This window comes from Peromyscus maniculatus, chromosome 6 (genome assembly GCF_049852395.1).
Source record: "Peromyscus maniculatus bairdii isolate BWxNUB_F1_BW_parent chromosome 6, HU_Pman_BW_mat_3.1, whole genome shotgun sequence".
Lineage (NCBI taxonomy): Eukaryota > Metazoa > Chordata > Mammalia > Rodentia > Cricetidae > Peromyscus > Peromyscus maniculatus.
Window position 1 is genome coordinate 72,187,016 of NC_134857.1, and position 16,879 is coordinate 72,203,894.

At 43.0% G+C, this 16,879-nt stretch overlaps 1 protein-coding gene across 1 annotated transcript; it reads left to right on the plus strand.

Annotated features, from left to right (window-relative positions):
• The first annotated feature begins 291 nt into the window (after positions 1-291).
• On the plus strand, positions 292-3,001 carry Crnn (cornulin). Its single transcript, XM_006976195.2, has 2 exons — positions 292-429; positions 1,465-3,001. The coding sequence occupies exons 1-2, from the start codon at positions 292-294 to the stop codon at positions 2,875-2,877; spliced, it is 1,551 nt and encodes a 516-aa protein (XP_006976257.1). The 3' UTR covers positions 2,878-3,001.
• Positions 3,002-16,879: the final 13,878 nt, after the last annotated feature.

Sequence of the window (16,879 nt, forward strand, 5' to 3'; positions counted from 1 at the left end):
GTGAATAAACTGAGGCTCAGAAATGCGAAGCATCTTGGTCCAGCTCACATCAGGTAGGTGGTGAAGCCTGGCATTAAATGATGACTTAGAAACTTCCTTCCAAGTTCTGGAGGTTTCTCCTTCCCACCATAAAGTGCATTTTGAGGAAAGGATGAAAGAAGACAGAGAAACCCAAAATATAGCTGAAGACACAATGAAGGGACTAAGCCACAGAGTACTGTGAGGAAACAGCAGGGGCTGACTAAGGTGCCCATGAAGGGACTTTTCATATCTTCCAGCTTAGCTTCACAGATGCCTCAGCTGCTGCAAAACATTCACGGGATCATCGAAGCCTTCGGCTGCTATGCCAGGTCAGAGGGTGGCTGCAAAGTGCTCACGCGGGGGGAGCTGAAGAGGCTCCTGGAACATGAGTTTGCTGACGTCATAGTGGTATGCTATGTGGGGAGGAGAGGGAGGAGCTTGATAAGGACAGCCAAAGTGTGTTTTCTTGCAAGGGCTCTTACCTGGGCAATGTCAAGAGCAAGCAGCCAGATTCAGGCCCGCTCGCTCTGTTGGCAGTTGTGCAGGCAGACACGAAAGACATGGAGGGAAAGAGGTCACTGCGGGTGGCACATCCTGATCCTCAGAGAAAGGGCAGATCCTTGGGTCTTAGTCTCTCTTTAAATTAATTTTAATTTCAAGACAAGGTAAAGAGACTCCAAGGAGACAGACAGTGCAGGCAAGAATGGACGCTTTCAAATGGTCTAGCAGGGCTGGCACGTCTCAAATCTGACACAGTAGCATTTCCTACACCGCTCTGAAAAGTGATTGCTTATTAGCATCCACTAAGAGCCTGCTCTCGCCTTGCACAAATCAGTTGCTTAGAAATATTAGCTCACTAGTCAGGTCAAAAGTGAGATTTTTGAAGCCCTAGTTCTGAACAGCTGTAGGTGCAGGGGACTCCGAGAGACCAACCTCACCCAGCAAACCAAAGCCAGAGCCCTAATGCACTTCCTGCCTTTGGTTAACATCTACAGAAGACTGAATAATGAAGTCCTTAGGTACAAAGACTGGCACACTAGGATGGTGCTAGGTGCTTAGAGCAGTCTGTTGTCCTGCCATGGGTCCGGGTTTCTGCTGTGCTTCTGGTGAGGTTGCTACCAGGGGCAAAGTGCCAAGGGCACCCACAGGAAGGAGCCAGGAGCCCAGACAGTTGCATACAAGCACATGCATTCTGTCTTCAACACATCTTTACCTAGTCCATCATCCTGCAGATCTAAAATTGAGGATATATAAAACCAAAGGTGTTGCCTACCCATGAATAAGAGAGATGCTACGACAAGACACAAACAACAAAACATTACACTATGATGCTGCGGGCAGTGTTGTGGGTCTGAGAGCTCCCAGTCTGCAGTGGGGTGAGGGAGCCTAGAAGCCAGATTCCCCTGAGAGAGCAGTGCTGACCAGGCCTTATCTCTCCCCCAGAACCCCCATGATCCCTCGACTGTGGATGAAATCCTGCGCCTGCTGGATGAAGATAACACAGGGACTGTGGAGTTCAAGGAATTCCTGGTCCTCGTTTTTAAAGTCGCCCGAGCCTGCTTTAAGACACTGAGTGAGATTCCTCGGGGTGCTGACAAGTCTGAAGGCTGCTATCCCGGATCCTCAAAAGAGCTGGCGCAAGGCCAGATAGGTGGCCCTGGAGTGGGGAGGGATGCAGCAGAGCAGTGCCGTGAGGACAGCAGCTGGGGACAGAGGGATCGGGCGTCTAAAGAACAGGTCAGGGTGGGGACACACACCCAGAGTCAGGAAAGCTACCCTACACAGGTCAGCAGTCACAACAGGGAGGTTGAGTCTCAGAGACAGAAGAGGGTAAGCCAGCAAACACAAGTGACAGGACAAGTGGAGCAGACCCTGAGAACTGAGGACAAGAGTTGGAGCAGAGAGAGGAGGTCAGAGAGGCAGTCACAGACTAGCCAGCACACGGAGGAGACCACAGCCGGTGCTTTCCAGACACAGGGGTCCGCCTGCGGCCAGAACAGAGGGACAAACAGCCATAGCCAAGACAGGAGCCAGGCAGGCCAAGCTGCTACACAACATGACCAGACACAGGCAGGGTCTCATACTCAGACACACACCCAGAGGGAAGAAGAGGGCTGGAGGCAGCAGACAGGAAGTGGCAGCATCCAGACACAGGAATCCATCTATGACCAGAACAGAGAGACTGAGACTCACAGCCAAGATAGGAACCAGGCAGGCCAGGCTGCTAAAGAACAGCACCAGGCACAGGCAGAGCCATACACTCAGACACACACCCAGACGGTGGAACGAGGCAGGAGTCAGCAGGCAGGAAATAGTAGCATCCAGACACATGGGGCCATCTATGACCAAAACAGAAGGACTGAGATCCATGGGCAAGACAGTAGTCGTGCAGGACAGGTAGGGACGGGACACTTCCAGACACAGGTAGGATCATATTCTCAGACCTTGGAGCACGATAGGAGCCAGGCTGCAGGTCAGATAGGGGCTCCAGAAAAGAGACAAACCCAGATACCGTCAGGTATGGGGCAAGGCTGGACACCAGTAAGCAACTGTGAGACAGGAGAGCCAGGACTAGGAGGCCAGGTCCAGACTCAGACAAGTACTGTAGAAGAAAGACAAGACTGTAGCAGCAATCACCCAAGTCCAAAGGGAGGGCAGAGAGAGAGTGTACCCACCGTGATCAGAGATGAGTGGGTCAATGACCACACAAGGGAAATAGTGATCCAAAGCCAGAATCCAGGTAGCCCGCACCCTCGTGTTCCTTCAGCCCAGGGCCAGGATACAGCACAGATGGAGGAGAAGAAAGGAATCACAGCCAAGGGACTATATTCCTACTTGAAGACAGACCGGCCATGACTTTTCCTGACTCCAGTGCCCAATACCAAAAGACAGCTGGAGTGAGGTTAGCCTACCCTGCCCTGCCCTGGAACATTGAAGGAAAGCCATGATGCTTCTCAATTGCTTCTTTCGCAGTGATCATTTCTACAAGGTGTCTTCTTGTCTAAACTCACATCTCTTGCCTGTTTTGCTGTGCGGACACTCTCAGAAATAGGAAGACACGGAAGAGGTCCTCTCTTTGCACTGAATTCCCCTTACCTTGCAGGGGTTTTCAGAGCTGCTTTATCTCTGCTATCTGTCCACCCACATGAACCAATAAAAGCTTAAGCTCTGACCTCCATGTTCTATTCAATAATTTCTACTGACGTGACCAACTGTGGGCTCTACAGTTCTGATGTTGACTTGAGCACAGTCTCATCACTCAAAGAACACTGAGTTGATTGAGAAAACGTAATTCTGAGACTTAGAAATAGCTGAATAGAGGAGAAAGCACATTTTATACTTTGCAGAGATGAGCCTTCTTCCACAAGATGCTTTCTGTGACACCCTTCAAAGGACCACTAAGATATATACATGGGTAAAATTACTGTCATTCATTTCCTCTAATTCTAGAACGTTAAGACTCTATTTCCACTCAAGGTCACAGAGGACAGTGCCTTGAGGTTACTAATAAATACAGGAAGACCTTCAGGGACTATTCTGGGAAGGGAAGAAGGTATGCATTACCAAGGGCTTAGCCAGGAGTGAGAGGACCCGAGTTTCACCCCCTACCTCTGTGTCAACATTTATCCTTCCTATTGCCTCACTCAGTGGGTATCAACAAGACATAGGGTAGAAACTCTCAGCTCTTCTTTACTTTGAGAATCACCAAGAAGGCAGGGTTTTTTTGTTTTGTTTTTATTGGTATATGTATGTGCCTGAGTATATGCATACGCATCATACAAGAGCCTTCAGAAGTCAGAAGTAGGCATTAGATCTCCCAGAAACTACATGTAGTTGTGAGCTACCATGGGGGTGCTGGGAATCTAACCTGGTCTTCTGCAAGAGCAGTAAGCGATCCTAACCACTGAACCATCTGTCTAGCCCAGGAAGGTAAGAGTTTCACTCTTGGGATGAAGCTTGTGACTGATGTTTATAAACTTAGTGGGTGGATACTTATAGTACAGAATGGAGAGTCTAAAAGATCTCCCATAACAAGTATGAAGAAAGCCTATTTTTTCACTGCATTGTTGGTTTGTGAAAATTTCTAAGAATAAAACAAAAATCTAGTAGACTGAAAACCTCCATACCTCCAAAGATGTACCTCTGCCAGTCCTAGAAACCTGTGAATGTATCTCCTTATACCTCCAAAGGGGCTTTGCAGGACACTGAGGTGGGGGCTGATTCTTGCCTATCTGGGTGAGTTCAATATAAACACAAAGGTCCTTATAAGTGTGAAACAAGGAGGTCAAAGGTTAGTGAGAGATGTGGTGGAACCAACAGCTAGAGCTTTGGTCAAGGGGCAAGGGGTGTAAGTCAATCTCAAAGCTAGAAAAGGAATTCCCCTATTCCCCCTCAGAAGGAATGCAAGCCTTCTAGCACCTTCACTGTAGATTTCTGGTCTCCAGGACTGTAGGAATAAAAATTCTGTAGATTTAAGTTGTAAAGTTTATGTTTATTTGTGACAGTAGAAATAAAAAATGAACACGAAACAAAAAACCCTCACCAAGGCCAAGTGTAAGTATGTGGGGAAGGCAGGGCTGGTCTTTGTGAAGACAAATAGATTTCCTATCCACCCACATAGAACTTTGAGTATAAAGGCTGAAGATAGATAGCAAGGAATTTGAAGGACCCAGGGAATGTCACTGCCATGAGTTCTTCCTGTAGAATGAACACAGACACAAAGCCGAAATTGCAGAAACATTTGGCATACAATCTAATAATGCATGTTTAAATACATCTAACTGCAGAACTAAGACAAAAGGATGTGGACGAGGTGATAGAACAGCATTTAATGTTATATGCTCTGAACACGTAAATATAACCAGCTCACAGAAAGAGAAAGCCTATGGAAAGCAGTTAGGGATCTGGTTGTCTCATGTAAGTACATGCTTACAAGGGAAAACTGGAAATAAAAAATCTTTACTTCAAATTAGACAGTGAGAAGGGGAAAAGGAGGAGTATATGAAAATAATTATGAAGTTCTAGAAAATCCTATTATTTAGATTAGAGAATGAATGAAGGGGGGATAAGGAATGTGTAATATATAATGATACACTGCAACAATGATGATAGAACAAATGGGTGAACATTGTGCAACACCAAAAAAAAAACCAGTTCAGAAATAAGGTAAATAAAACAGAAACACAGAGAACAATGTAACTTATGTATACCACATGTTTCTTTAAGCATGAAACAAAATAATATGAAAGGAAAAGTGTCTGATACAATTTATAATGATGTAAAGGGCTTGTCTCGCTATTGAAAGAACAATTTTTTATATTAGATTTATCTGATAAAAGAAATAAAGAGAGAACAAGAGTTAAGGAGAGGAAGGGACTTAGAAAATAATCTTTTAAATGGGTGAGTTAATAATTATCAGGGAAATAAAGATTCAAACAAAAATTTTAAAAGCAGAGGTCAAGATCTTGATCTCAGATTAGGTCATAAAACAAGAAAGGACAAGAAGGGCCAAGAAGAGCACTCTGGCCCCGTTTTCATGATACCTCCTAGACTCAGGTGTATCAAAATGAAGCTGAATATCTCCTTCCCAGCCACTGGATGTCAGAAACTCACTGAAGTGGATGATAAATGCAAACTTTAAACTTTCTAAAAGAAATGTATGTCCACAGAAGTAGCTGCTGATGCTCTGGGTGGTGAGTGGAAGGGTTATGTAGTCCAAATCAGTGATGAAAATGACAAGCAAGGTCTTCCCGTGAAGTAAGATGTGTTGACCCACAGCAGAGTGCTCCTGCTGTTGAGTAAGGGACATTCTTTTTATAGACCAAGGAGAACCAGAGAGAAGAAGTTAAATCTGTTTGGGGATGCATCGTGGATGCCAATCTGAGCAAAGAGGGAGAATATTCCTGGCCTGGCAGATACCACTGTCCCTCTATTATTGGGACCCAAAAGAGCTAGCAGAATCTATAAAATTTTCTAATCTCTCTAAAAAAGATAATGACCACCTATATGTTGTCCAAAAACCCTCAAACAAAGAAGGTAAGGAGCCCCAAGCATCCCCAATTCAACATCTTGTGGATCCACATGTCCTGCAACATAAATGCCAATGTACTGGTCTGAAGAAAAAACACACTAAGAAAAATAAAAAGAAGGCAGCAGTCTATGTCACTTGTTTTTGTTTTGTTTTGTTTTGTTTTTTTGTTTTTTGGCCAAAAGAATTAAGGACACCAAAGAAAAATGCCAGGAACAGATTTCCAAGAGATGTCAGCTGTCCTCACTGAGAGCTTCTACTTCTTCATTCAGTCAAAACATAAGAATTGTTTGGAGTGACAAATATATGACCAGACATTGGAAACAAGGGGACACTTTAAAATGCCAAATGAAGATACACTTTTTAGTATCTGTGCATTTCATAATGGCCAACTCTAATAAAGTAGAGACTTTGGGAAACAGGAGAGAAATTGAAAGAAAGCAAAGCTGTAAGTATAAAGCCCTCAATGGCCTCAGTTCAACACAGTAAATGCACAGAAGGAATAGCTGAACCCATATGGTACACATGTCTTTATTTTAAATGTGTGTGTGTGTGTGTGTGTGTGTGTGTGTGTGTGTGTGTGTGTGTGTGTGTGTGTATGCCACATATATTTAGGAGCTGGAGTTACAGGTGGTTATGGGCCACCTAACATAGGTGCTGGGAACAGAAATTGAGTCCCCCAGAAAAATTGAAACCATCCTTAAATCCTGACCCTCTCCTTCCCTCAGTATGTTTTTTGTATGAAGAACTTTCTGTGAATGTGTGAATGAATGTGTATGCATATGTTTGTGTGCATGAATGCATGTATGTTCTTGTAGAGGCCAGGCCAATATAAGGTGCCTTCCTCAATTGCTTTTCACAGTATTTTTTTTTTTGAAACAGAGTCTCTCACTGAACCCGGAGCTCTCAGATTCACGTAGACTAGCCAGCAGCGAGCTCCAGGCCTTTCCAGTGCTGGAACTGCAGATGCTTGCCACAGTACCTGGCATTTTTTTTTTAAATCAGTGTTGAGGATCTGAATCAGGTCCTCATGTTTAAATGGCAAGTTCCTCAGTGACTAAGCTATCTCCCCAGGCCCTGTATAATTAACTATTTTTTTAAATCAGTTTTTATATGGACCAAATTATTTCATAACCTAGCAATAAAAAATACACGTGGAATAGTCAACAGCAGGCCACAAAAAATTCTCACCAACGTGACTGCCTGAACAAGGGTGACACCAGCAGACAAGCCAAAGCGACTGGGAAAAGCCTGTGAAGTCTCAACACTGTGCACAGAACAGGCAACTAAGGGCTAAGGAAGGCTGAGAGCAGGAGAAATAGTCTTCCCCAGGGAAGGGCATCCGTTGGTTATGTAATACCAAATGCTCCACCCTGAAAACATACATACAAGAGAGAGTATACAGACTGAGCAGGTTGTATTTAGGATTGTATATGATGTATATGTATATGTATATACACATCAATTAATGGAAAAAGAGGCCATGAATTTGAAAGAGAGCAAGGAGGGGTACACAGGGGTCAGAGGGCACCAGATTCGGAGAGAACCATCTCAAAAACTCAGGTGTACCACAACAGAAAAAGATACTTGACGTCCACCTCTAGTGTCCACATGCATGTGCACAAATGCATAAGTCCATGAACATGTACATATTCTATACATACACAGCAAAAAACTTTTGCATACTTATAGAAAAGCAGTCATCTATTTCTGTCCCACACATTTTTGTGTCTGTATGTGGATGCTGTAATGCTTATAAGCTCCTGTTGCATTCGTCAGAGTATGGAAGGTGGCCCTGTCTCAAACTGAGGCCTTCCAAAGCCCAGCAAGCCAGGTAGCTTCCCAGGGCTAGCTAAAGAGGGAAGGCATATTGTACTGCCGCCCCCTAGTGGCACTTAGGAATAGCACCGCTAAAATCTTCCGGAAGGGAAATTGTTTTTTCTGGAGCAGGAAGACCCCTGGGACACAGGAGAAGAGCAGTGGCAGTCTTTAACTGCAGCACCAGAGGGAATGGCCTGGAAGCTTCAGGCGCGCTCTACTCCCAGTTTCTCTGAGCAATGGGGTTTCTGCTGCGTTTCTCTGTTGAGGAGTGCCCTTCATACAGCCACTCCCACCACCAAATGGTTCTGTATCTGTAGAGCCACATCACCTGCAAGGACCTTGATATCACTGTGTAGGTATTGTGGCACAGATGACTGATTTTCTCACCTGGGGAGCATGTGCTTAGTGACGCTCCTTTAGTGAGTAGGAAGGCAAGCATCCTGTGGATTTCCTTCCACAAGGTAGAAAATGTGATCTGTATGTTTTTCTCAGAGGTCCTGAGATCAAAGCTCTATCCTGTTCTTGTCCTGGGTGTTTACGGGAACATGGTGGATTTGTTTCTTAGCACTGATGCAGACCACGCAGTGCTGTGTGACACTCTTCAGTGTTCCCTGTTTGTATATGAGCAGCAAGTAATGAATGCCAGCTCCTTATGCTAGAAGCTGCATAAAGTGAGCGGTGTTGGGGCTGGAGAGGGAACACCCTCTACCTTCATATTTCCACCTAAGAGGAGGAAAGAAACTAAGGCAGCCACATGGCTTTTCTCTAGTGCCTGCATAAGTGCCCAGGGCCTTATAGATCCCCAAGGCCCAGTTCTTCCTGGGGGGCTGTGGGTTGGGCTATGGAACGTGCTAGAACAGAGGAGACTATATTCCTAAGACAGCACCATTCCTTGCCCATCATGACTTCTGCCACAGCAAGCCTTCTCGTGGCACAGATCATCTCTCCAGGAAAAAAGATAGAGCATGGGACGGAGAGAAGAAATGGCAACACGTGCCATTAGCAGTCTGTGCCCATGTGTCTGGGAAAGAAAAGTACACTATTTAGGTAACCCAAGCAGCCAGATGCTGTACTAGATGCAGGGATTTGCTTGAGATTTATGTCATCTTGTATGGAGTAGGCAGGAACTCAGTCAGTGCACGATTTTAAATGCCCTAAACAATGAGACACAAATTTAGCTATATATATATATATATCAGGAAGATCACTAAAGACCCAAGAAAGAAAGAAATACAAAAAATTAACTATTACACAGAAATAGTAATTTTTAATTTAACCCTTCCAGACTATTCTCCTCTATATAAATTACCATAAAAATATCTCTATGAAAATGTATCTCTGTATGTGCAAATACATACATGCGAATACCTACAAATTATATGTTTATGTGTCAACTATATACATTATATCTGCATGCAAATGAAAGGTCACACCTCAGTCAAGTGCTTTCCAAGAGATGTGCTTCTGATCAAGGCATTTGTCTTAATGGCTTTGTCTCTATTGTGGAGAAAATAATGGTACCTCTTCATAGGTAGGTGTGAGAATAAATAAATTCATACACTTAGTTCCTAGCAAATGGCATGGTAAGCCCTCAACAAATGTGAAGAATTGGATGAAGCATTCAGGCCAGCCATTTACAAAACGAAGAATGAGTTAAGAAGGAGTGGGTCTAATCAGAAAGACTTTGACCAGCACAGAAGATCCTCACAGACTATAATTCCTTCCAGTAAAAATAGTTTTGGCTTTTAGCAGCTGCAATGACCATGGTTAATTGGGGGATTTTCAACTCAAAGAAAACCCAACAATTAGGGACAAATCAGTACTATTCTAAATATACAGGTACAACACCAATCCTCCCAGGCCACGGTTCTGTCCACTGGGACCAAAGCAGGTTGTCACTGCTCCGTCTTTCTCCCTCTCAAGATCAACAAGCTGTCAGACAAGAAGCTAGCCAGTGGCTCCAGCTGACTTACTTTTCCAGAGGACTCAGGGAGAAGGTCGGAGGGTGTGGGTAGCTGGAGAGGCCAGTCAATCATTTGCATTGGCAGCGTCCGACTTACTAATATTTAACAAAGTAGAACAATCTAGGCCATGTGGACAAGAAAATTCTCTGTTTGCTTCATAATACATTTCATCACTTAGGGTTTTTTTCTTCTTCTAAGGTAATTTCAGCACACACAGAAGAGAATTTTCCACACATGAGCTGTTATTGATCCAATTTCTTGATTTTGACCCCAAATATACATACAAATAAAAATGCTGCTACTCACTGGTTTGTATGTGACTATGAACTCTCTCTCTCTCTCTCTCTCTCTCTCTCTCTCTCTCCCTCTCTCTCTCTCTCTCTCTCTCTGTCACACACACACATACACACACACACACACACACACACACACACACACACACACACACACCCATGACACTGTGTTTATTATAACATGATCCAGGTCTACTCTTATGTCAAGGAGCTTGCGTGTAACTAATGGACACAATAAGAAGCACCTTTAGGTAACCATGCCCTCTGCCTGTGGACCCCCTAGACTAACCCTGGCTTGATAAAATTCCCAGTGGCTACAGAATATTTCACCAGTGATCCTATAAGTGGCACTTTGGGCCACCTCCCCTGAGGCAGAGAGACCTGTTGCTAATGGGACTCTGCTCACCACAGCAAAGGACTTCCCTCCCCAAACACCTGTCAATTCACCAGGGACCTTTTTCCATTGCCTGTCACTCACAACAAACACATAGCTGCCCTTATAAACCCCACAACTAAAATCTGCCTATTTTCCATGACACACCAGCCAGGAACTCACTGCTCCACTTACCATCTATTATTTCATGATAAGATCAGTAGCCATACCTACTGTTGAAGTATTTGTTTGTCTTATGAATGGGTGTCATGAAATGTAATTACACCACCTTATCCATAGTCATTGGAAAAGTAAGTCACACCTTCACATACGTAGGGTATTAGTTATTCCAAAATTAACAACAGTGCAAGAATCTAAAGCAAACCACAGATTCATGCTTTTTCCACCCATGACCTACTCTTTCTCACTTGACTGGTTCTGGTTTCCTACCTCCCCCCCGCTGGGTTTTCCTATCAGATTTCTCTGTTGTTTTTTCCTACTCTCTGCCCTTATGCACGTACTTCATCAAGGCAGATGTGAAGGCTGGTGGCGGCTCAGTTGGGATTTGTGGCATCTGTTGAAATCCGTCAGTGTATCTAGTTCAGTGGCATGCCACAGAAGCTAAACCCACACTTCTTCATGGGGGAATTTGATTACCCCCCAGATGAAGGCACATTTTGTTACCCCACACAGCATGGCAACCTTTACCTCTCCCCAAATCCAGGAACTAATAATAAAATTCAGTTCTGACTTTGGAAAGTTTCTGTCTTCACTATCTCAGGGTGTGGATGGTTGCCTAAGAACATGATGATACTACCATGGACAGACATCAAAGTCAGTGTCAGAGACCTGACTGGACCACCTAACTGTATGTGACTCTGGACTTCTGGATATTTCTAAAATTCAGTTTTTCTCACTTGGAAATGAGGGTCAAATTATCTCCCTTTTGGAGTGCTTGGAAGATTAATAGAATACATAAAGCAACTTTCACATAGGGATGCTCAGGAGCTCCTGAACCCTGTGATGCCTCTTCTCGTCTTTATCCAGCTCCTCCACCCTCACCAATGTACTCCTACTTTCTCACACAAGAAATTTCTATTAATTTCCTCTAATACAATTCCTCAAATCCTCCTTCTAATATAACTCTTACAACCATTATCTCAGCTTCATAAGCCTTGCCAGAGGTACTACTGCTAATTAAGTTTTGGGGTCCTTGAAGAGAACTGCAGATAGAGGCTTGTCCATGATACTGAATAGTTCCCTGGTTACAATGAGGAAAACCAAGAGTTGAATGGAGAACTACACTCTAAGCATATATTGGTTAGGACATGAACATGATGGAGACTGCCTAATGGAAGAAGGTGAAGACGCTTGCCAGAAACAATTCTCTCAGCACAAAGAGGACACTGCAGGCCCAGACACAAAGATGTATAAAGGAGCTCACAAGGCTTCCAAAAGAGAATATATGATGGCATCCCCAGGGAGAAGTCGACAAGAAGAGACAGGCCTTTCCCAAATGCCCCTTGCTTGAAAAAAAGATCAGGCACTACAAAAGAAGGCTGACTTTCTTAGAGCTCAGCTGCAGCTCCTGAGAAAAGAGATCATCTCCTCCCTCCCTTCTTTCTTTCCTTCCGGACATGGTCTTATTATGAAACTCAACCTAGCTATCCTCAAACTCAAAGGAATCCTCCTGCCTTCTAAGTACTGGAATTGTGGAAACACACCTCCAAACCCAGCTCTCAAACAATTGTCTATAAAGATTTTTCACATAAAAACAATTAAAGTACATCAAAAAGAGGGTAAAATGTTAAATTGCATGCTGCCTATATTCTACTGCAATAAAAATAAATATGATATATATACACACAAACATATATAATACATTTGTGTAATTCATACACACATGAAACACTGAAAGGCTGTAAGCCATGGTTACTAGGGACTTGAGTAGAGAAGTTACACTTTTATTTTATTCTTTTTATTTTTCTATATTTTGCAGTGTCTCTACTACAAACATATCACTCTATAGTCGAGGAAGAAATGGCTTCTTTAAACCATTAGATGCCATCAACCCATGAACGGGCTGTTTCCTCTGATGGAGGAGGCTGACTAGCTGATAAGTATGAGGATCATATCAGGGACTCGCTTCTTTTCTAAACTGCGCTCAGTTTTCACAAGGCAATTTCAGCCTTGCGGTCATCATAAAAGCCTCTCACTTACACACGGGCACTGCTGCAGAATATTTACAAGCTCATATATTGGTTTATGGTTGTTGTAATGAGGGAGGCCTTCATACAGTCCTGTGAGCTATGTCTGGGCTTTTGCTGGAGCAAGCAAGTTGGGCTGAGGCTTCCTATAGCAGGAGCAGCAGCAGCAGCAGCAGAATGCAGTAAGGGAGTAGCCACAACAGAAACTGGCCATCACAATTCTGCAATCTGTCCATAGGCCAGTGATCCTTGTTATTCCCTTTCTCTGAGCATTTGATTATTCATTAGTAGGATAAGAGGCTTAATATAAACTATGGCCCCCGCCTCTGAAATTTGAGCTCAGGACTCACCTCCTCCAGGCAGCTTTCCCAAAGGACTCATCCAGAATTTGAGAGTCAATGTATTCCAAAGTGTCTTTACAGGGTTGCAGTCAAATTTTGCACCTAAATATTCTTATAAGACACCAACAAAGCACTATTTGTAATAGCCAGAACCTGGAAACAACCTAGATGCCCATCAACGGAAGAATGGATGAAAAAAATGTGGTACATATACACAATGGAGTACTACTCAGCAGAGAAAAACAATGAAAGCATGAAATTTGCAGGCAAATGGATGGAACTAGAAAAAATCATCCTGAGTGAGATAACCCAAACCCAGAAAGACAGTTATGGTATGTACTCACTCATTGGTGGATTCTAGATATAAAATGAACAATCAGACCACAACCCATAGAACCATAGAGGCTATATATATAGCATGGATGTCCCTAGGACGACTGTGGCATATAATAAATTTCAGTTTTACTCAATTATTGAAAAAAATAGCCAAATGAATGGAAACACATGAACTATGAACCAAAGGCTGAGGGGCTCCCAGCTGGATCAGGCCCTCTGAATAGGTGAGACAGTTGATTGGCTTGATCAGTTTGGGAGGCATCTAGGCAGTGGGACCAAGTCCTGTGCTCATTCCATGAGTTGGCTGTTTGAAACCAGGAACTTATGCAGGGACACTTGGCTTAGTCTGGGAGGAAGGGACTGGACCTCCCTGGACTGAGTCTACCAAGTTGATCACAGTCTTCGGGGGAGGACTTGTCCTGGAGGAGGTGGGAATGGAGGGTGGGCTGGGGGTAAGGGGAGGGCGTGGGAGGGGGAGAATAGGGGAACCCATGGCTGATATGTAGAACTGAATGGTATTGTAAAATAAAAAATATATATCACAAAAAAATAAAAATAAATAAATAAATGTAAAATGTTGAAAAAAAAAAAAAAGACACCAACAGTACTCAGAAGGCTGTTCTCCAGCCCTTTGTTCTATCTGTCCTGTTTCCAGCAGGTAATCCCAACCATTTGTGATTACATGGATCTCAGGCAAACCAGCAGATCCTGTGCACTGTGCACTTGCCCTGTTTAGAAGCCATCACTAATGGAGTACACTCTAAGCAAGGACTTCATTCTGGAAAGGATCTACAGGGCATTGCCCAGTTGCCTTCTGTCTTCGGCTCATGCTCAGGTTCCCTGTGCTTTGCTCCTGCTTTACCTCCTGCTATGTTCTGTCCTTAGTAGATCGAGCCCCAGAAACTCCCTTAGCACAGAAATGGACTATTGGGCAGAGGCCTTTGTTCTTTTTCCTCCAGATGACAAACTTGGTATTCTTCCAGACCAGATCATATGGCAATAGCAGGCATCAGTACATTACAACATGACACATTTTTTCTAAGTGTCTTCAAGTAGTAACTAACTTTTGTCTTTGCTCTTAACTAAGTAGATGTGACAACCTGAACAGGTTTTGTGACCATTCTTTTATTGTTTTGTTTGTGCTGCTGGTTTTCTGTTCACATTTAACAGCACTTTTCAGTTTTCTGGTTGATTCTGTATACCTTCTTTTTCCTATAAAATATAGTACTGCCTAAATAAGCCTTTGCCAGTGACCATAACTTACAGCTGGGAATCTAGGCTTCAGGCCGCTTTTGGCCCTCCCATCCAAATGGAAAAGCAAGAGACAGCAATGCCAGGTAACAAAAGAAACAAAGTGAATTTACAAAAGCAAAAACCCAGAAGATGAAGTCTGCGGCTGCCACGGAGAGTCTGAGGAGGCTTCACAGTGCTGGCAGCGTTCATAGAGATTGCACGCTATGGGTGCTGAGTGTGGACTCTGAAGTTGGGCTGTCTGTATTCAATGCTAATGTTGGTTGCAACTTAGATATGTCCTTGGGGACTCTGCTGAATGTCTTTGTCCTCTATTCCCTTATGTGTTTGTAAAGAGAATGTAAAGAAAGTAAAGAGAATGGCCAGCAAGTCCCCCAGGGTTTGTCAACAGCACATTCATCTGGGTTTTATTCCAGTACAATCTATATTCTCAGCTCACTGTGCTGCATGCAACCTGGTATCTAAGGCTCAAGCCTCCTCTGCAGTTCGGAGGACCAAGCTTTTCATTCAGAATGAGTGTGTCTTAGCACCTCCTTGAACTTCCCAGTTTTGTCAGTTCTTTAAAGTGAGTCCCGCGCTATTCCGGGCTTAGCTTTGTTATCCTCTGAATCAGAAACAATCCATCCTAAAGCTGTTCTGAATTGCTCCTTCTGATGCTGCCTAAATTTTGCATTCCCCCTAAAATACATTCCTCTTTAATTAAAAACCTAGTAGAGTGAAAGCTCCCGAGGCTTTTGAGCTGAGGAATTTAGGTTGAAACAGTGTTTTATTTTCAGGGACAAACTTCAGACTTCAGAAGTTACTTCTCAAGCCAAAATACCCCCTTCAGTTTTTTTCAGTGCCTAAGTGAGGAAGACATGCAACATCACTCATCAAATCTCTTCCTTTAATTTGTTCCTATATTTTCTGTATTCTCATTCTGAAATCTCTTCTGCTTATCACATCTACAGTCCCTCATAATACCATCAACTATCTAATTTCTATACTTCCAAGTTTTTTTTTTAAATGTAAGTCTTGCCTTCCAGTAGCCACTTTCCTGGCTTTCTGGTAATTAACTCCTTGATCATACTCTGAATAAAAGCCATCTTAATTGTTCATTCTAACTTTTCTAAATAAAAGTAACCTCATTCCTGGGCTGGAGAGATTGCTTAATCTCTGTTAAGAGCTGTTCTGCCAGAAGACTCAGGCTAAGTGCCTAGCATCCATAAGTTGGCTTACAACCATCAGTATCTCCAGCAGTGGATCCTTCTTCTGGCTTCCTTAGGCAACCAGTTACTCACCCATACATGCAAGCAAAACACCCATACACATAAAATAAATATATTAGAATTTTAGGAAGTATTCTTCCTCCCAATTTAAATTTACTACATGATATTATGCTGAGTAGGCATGCTATTGAACTTTGACAGGGATGACAAGTTACTTATTCTCATGGAAAAGTAAGAACTCTTGAGTGCATAGCAATTATATAATTGCCTGAACTAAATAAAGGTGCTGATTAATGAATCAATGTTCTTAAGAAATCATGTAGTGCCATGCTAGAGTTAAAACCACAGCTATTATGGTTAGTACTTTATTGATGTCTTGGATGTTGATGACATAAAGCTGGGAAGGATAACAAATACATTCAGATAGAAATAACTGTTAAAAACTCTCAGTAGGTTGGATCGATGAACTGAGTAAATCGAGAAGTTTTAAAGGGAACACATGTAAAGTTCTTTGAGTCAAAAACCAAGCAAACAAACCAGCAATAACTATAGGGCAGGGTTTAATTGGGCTAGTACTTCCCATTCACAATTCAGTGTGATTTCAGATTGTCATACAATTGCCGAAAAACTCAACAGAAGCCTAGGAGAAGTCAAAAAACTAGCTTTAGAGTAAGATAGCTAGTGCTATTTCTCTTAGTATACAGCCAGGTTAGAGCATTAGAACCAAGCTGAGCTAAGACTGACACATTTTAAGAATGATTAAATCCAGCACTTGGGAGATTGAGGTAGCAGTGTTGTGAATTAGAGTCCAGCCTGGACTACATAGCAAGACCGGACCTCAAATAAAACAACAACAACAAAACCATTGGGATCATAAAAAGAATGATCATAAAAATAAAAAGAATGATCATAAAAAGAATGCTTGAAATAAACAGGTAATAAATAGTAATACTAAAAAAGAGAAACAGTTCATCAGACTCAAAGGGAACAGAAGAGCAGCCATAGGAGGTATAGTTAGGTCCTCATGCCCAAGAGC

What these genes read in the sequence shown, in the direction of transcription:
- Crnn (XM_006976195.2), top strand. Translation starts at nt 292, where the DNA reads ATGCCTCAGCTGCTGCAAAACATTCACGGGATCATCGAAGCCTTCGGC. An exon ending in AGTTTGCTGACGTCATAGTG is followed by an intron (nt 430 to 1,464) that starts GTATGCTATGTG and finishes TCTCTCCCCCAG; the next exon opens with AACCCCCATGATCCCTCGAC.